This window comes from Uloborus diversus, chromosome 4, assembly GCF_026930045.1.
Source record: "Uloborus diversus isolate 005 chromosome 4, Udiv.v.3.1, whole genome shotgun sequence".
Taxonomy (NCBI): Eukaryota; Metazoa; Arthropoda; class Arachnida; order Araneae; family Uloboridae; genus Uloborus; species Uloborus diversus.
Genome location: NC_072734.1, coordinates 6,911,954 through 6,916,071, shown reverse-complemented (window position 1 = coordinate 6,916,071; position 4,118 = coordinate 6,911,954). Strand labels below are relative to the sequence as shown.

General features: G+C 42.1%; 1 protein-coding gene across 1 annotated transcript in view; it reads left to right on the top strand.

The window, feature by feature from the left end:
• Positions 1 to 353: 353 nt before the first annotated feature.
• LOC129220320 (dystroglycan 1-like) overlaps positions 354 to 4,118 on the top strand; it is a 159,097-nt gene continuing 155,332 nt past the window's right edge. Inside the window, exon 1 of the mRNA XM_054854720.1 lies at positions 354 to 761. Coding sequence (XP_054710695.1) covers positions 477 to 761 — 285 coding nt within the window. The 5' untranslated portion in view covers positions 354 to 476. The remainder of the gene's footprint in view (positions 762 to 4,118) is intronic.

The window sequence follows — 4,118 nt, the reverse complement described above, 5'->3', positions numbered from 1 at the left end:
CGATTAGGCAAATTTGAAGACAGCACTGGTAAATTGCATTCTTTTAAAAAATAATAATGACGACTAATGTTTCCTCATTACATGCAGGTATGTATGTGTGTATGTTCATATTTTATTATTCGGTAAAATTCGGAGTTTCATTCGGCAAGCTAAGATTTTTCCACCCCCAAAAGTTTAGTTCGGGGCGCCCCTGTCTGAAACCGTGTTTATTTTTAAAACATTACGAACTTTTCATTCAGTGATTTGTCTTCCGCACATTTTGCTTAAATAAAGTTAATTCATGCCTCAGTATTTGTTTGATTTTGTTCAGATTTACAAGATAAAATTTTAAACACTTCCTTTTGTTTCTTTCGCAGATTGGTGACACGGATGGAATCCAGTGCCCTTGAAGACATCCTCTAGCTGACTCCCGGAACGATGTGAAATTTTCTCACACCCCATCCTTCTGCTCTTCTATTACCTCGCATTTTGCCGCCATGGCGTCCTTAGGACGTTTTCCTACAAGAACTCACAAGTGGTTGTTCTGGATACTCCTTCCCCTGTTTGTGACTATGTGTTCGGGTGACGACGACGAAACGAACTATGTGAATCTGCTGCTGCGCGATTTGGATACTCAGGAGCAGCAAGGAGAGAAACTCCTGGACTCTAAAGACGCCATCAAGAGGCATTGGGGGATATCCGATGCCGCCGCGGTGGCGGGAAAACTTTTCACCTACCCCATCCCAGACGATGCCTTCACGGGCAGAATAGAAAAATTTGAAGTGAGTACATTCTTCCTTCCTCTCTGTTAAAAATAAGGTTTCAATTTTGAAAACTTACCTGTTCAGGGGTGATTATAGATTCGATTCGATTCCGAGTCACAACTGACTACAACTGTATTTATGTCGAGGACTGCATACTAAGAGCCTTGCCTCCATTATTTTTTATACCGATAGATGGCAGCACCATCACCGGATCGAACAGTTAATGAGAATTTAGAAATAGTCCAGGAGCTAATAGCTACCTGGTGCTAGCACCCCCAGAGGTATCGTTTCACTTGGAGGACATTGAGACCACGAGCATATTTAACGTCGCCCAGTCCCCTTTAATGACGACGGTGGATCTTCGACCATCGAGGTTCGAACTCAGGAGCCTCCGGCCCCGAATCCGACACTCTACCGATCGGGCTACCACGGCCCGTGATTATAGGTTAAATAGCAAACAGCTCGTTACGGCATGCAGAGTCTGCAGTTTCACCTTGTTAAAAATCAACAATCTGGAGTAGCTAAAGCAGAACTGGTGGCAGTGAACCTTTCAAATTAGCCAAGATTACCTCCACACTGGTAGTTTATATATTTTTTGTATACCGGTGATGTTTGGTATTTGCTTGTAGCTCTTCGTAAGCTCCGATTGAGGATCGGTTATTTGTCCTTATCCAGGGGGTAATTAAGTTCTAGTTATGCACCAGAATTACGGTATTTATTTCTTATTTCGAACCAGTATTCTGATTTTCCGGATAATTTTTCAAACTTTATCTCAATAATGTGTGTATTCTTTCAGATTTTTCTACCTTGCATCTTTTGAGCAAACACGATTGCTTATTGTTCTCACTTGAGGGTTTTGAATTCCTATCATTTTATTTTCCTACCAGCACCCTCTGCCAGCATCAGCGTCGGCGGCCGCCTCACGATGCTGCTCCTCTTGCGAAAACCGTCTCCAGGTTGCGTCCATATCCTACACACACACGCATGCATACACACACATACACACACTCATACCTGCGCACAGACACAAACACACACTCCTACACACAACACACACTCATGCCTGCACACAGACACAAACACATGTGCCTACATACACACACGCGCATACACACGCAGCACTGCATACACAACACATACACACACACGCACCCACACACATGCGCCTACACAAACAGACATGCGCATTCATACACACACGCACGCTCGTGATTGCGAAAAACATAATTTGAATTCAAGATGTCAAAAATTAAAATTAATATTTTTTTTTTTTCATTTTTGACATGATAATAATAATATGATAAAAAATATGAATTTGAAAGAATCTTTTATACGCTTTTCACTTAAACAGCTATCTCTTTTCAAATTATCCTACCCTATTTGTTTGAATAATAGTTTTAAATTTCATTCTTCAGAACAATTTCTACTCAGTGAGGAGAAAGTTTTTTTTTATTGAATTTTTTTGCAAATATTTTCCTTAATGGCATCGATAGTAAAAACATCGGAGGCTTTGAAAACATCAATCTCGATCTTGCATCACCACCCTGATCATCGAGTCATCTTGCCGACCCAAGTATGTCTATGTATATACTCGTGCACAGGGGCGGATACAAAAAATCATTTTAAGGGACCCCCCCCCCCCCCCGCACGAAGGAACCTACGGTTTTGGGTACGAAAAATTTCTGAAACTGCTTGGGGGACAATGAAAAGCTCCTAATTGGGGATAAACGTTGCAAATTAATTTAATAAGCAATGAAACGAAGTAATAGTTCAAATATTTACTTTCACAAATAATTAATGAATCGAAAATATACTGTAATCGTTTACATTTTATGCTAAAAGTGTTTGAACACAATGGTGAACGGATACTGTTGTCGACGGTTTAGGGGGAGGGGGGTCATGACCCCCATGACCCTCCCCTTGTATCCGCCACTGTTCGTGCAGCCCCCTCCCCCCCAGTGCTGCATCTTGGGGAAACAAGCTGGGGTGTCAACTTCTGGGGACGGTAAATTCACCCTATTTCTGTATTTTTTTCGTTAAAACTAGATATAGGGCGGCAGTTTCGATTTCGCTGGCTTTAAAAAAAATTATATATATATATATATATATATATATGTGTGTGTGTGTGTGATCTAATTTGAATTCTGACACTTGTGATTGCGAAAAACATAATTCGAATTCAGAGTTGCGACAGGACCCTACTCATTGGAGGCTATTTTTTCTAGGAACGACTCATGTCCTCCCAAACCTGCCCCTTCTCCTGGGCGGTTACGTGTGTGTAAGGACTTGTTTGTGTGTTGACGTGTGTGTATGTAGGACGTGGACGCCACCGCTTAGGAGGAGGGGATTCTGGTGGACAGCGCTGCTAGTGGAGGCTAGGACCAGAGGAGCAGCTCCGTCCTCCGGTGGACGGCGGCTGCAGAGCCCCTGATCAATCCTGAAAAAGGAACCGGACATCAAGGACGGTCAAATGAAAGCAATGAGCAATCGTGATTGCTCAAAAAACTGAAGATATATACGGTACTGCAGCCCCCCTTCTCTACGGCTCTATTATGGGGGTCTAGGGGTCTCAGAGCAAAGCGGCTCAAGTGAAGAGCCCCGGGAGGAGATTACAACATGTTATAAACATATATATTTGTACGCTTGACAAAACTGGAAAAAAGGCCCTTGCTGAATGCGGGGCCTATGCCCTTTCCTCGAGCACCCAAAAGTGTCTTAACATGACATGGCGTAAATTCATCTTATGTCTGAGAATAGGCCCGTCATTCCGAATTTTTCCGAGGGGGGGGGGATGCAGAGTATACACTCAATGTCATTTTCCATTACCCAAAATCACCAAAAAATCCTCAAAAACACGGCCACTTACATGCAAATGCATGGATTTTACAACGCCAGGAGTGGCAATTGAGCCCCCCTCTCCCCCCAAATGACGAGCCTGTCTGAGAGGCAATTCACACCGTGAATCCCGTCAGATGACTATTTTCATGCACTAAACTCGAAGCTCCTGAAGAAAATCCTTGTAACGCACGTGACATCCTTTTCAAATACTTCGTCAGCTTATGTAAGTTATTGTCGTCAGAATAGAATTTCAAGTTAATGCATCACATGATGTGCATTACATGTTGTGCATCACATGACTTCCTTTTACTCCAATTTAATTTCATTTTCTCATTATTGGCAGTTTTAATATGATTCAATAGTTTACTCTCTAAATATCACCATTAATGGCCAAATTGAAACCAGATTAAAAAAAAAAATATTTTTTTAATCGCCAAATTTGTCGCAAAGTTGGCGTCAAAACTTGGCGACCAAAAGACTGGCGATATATCGCCAAGTGTCCGCCAAATTATAACACCACTTGAGTTTACATCGAAA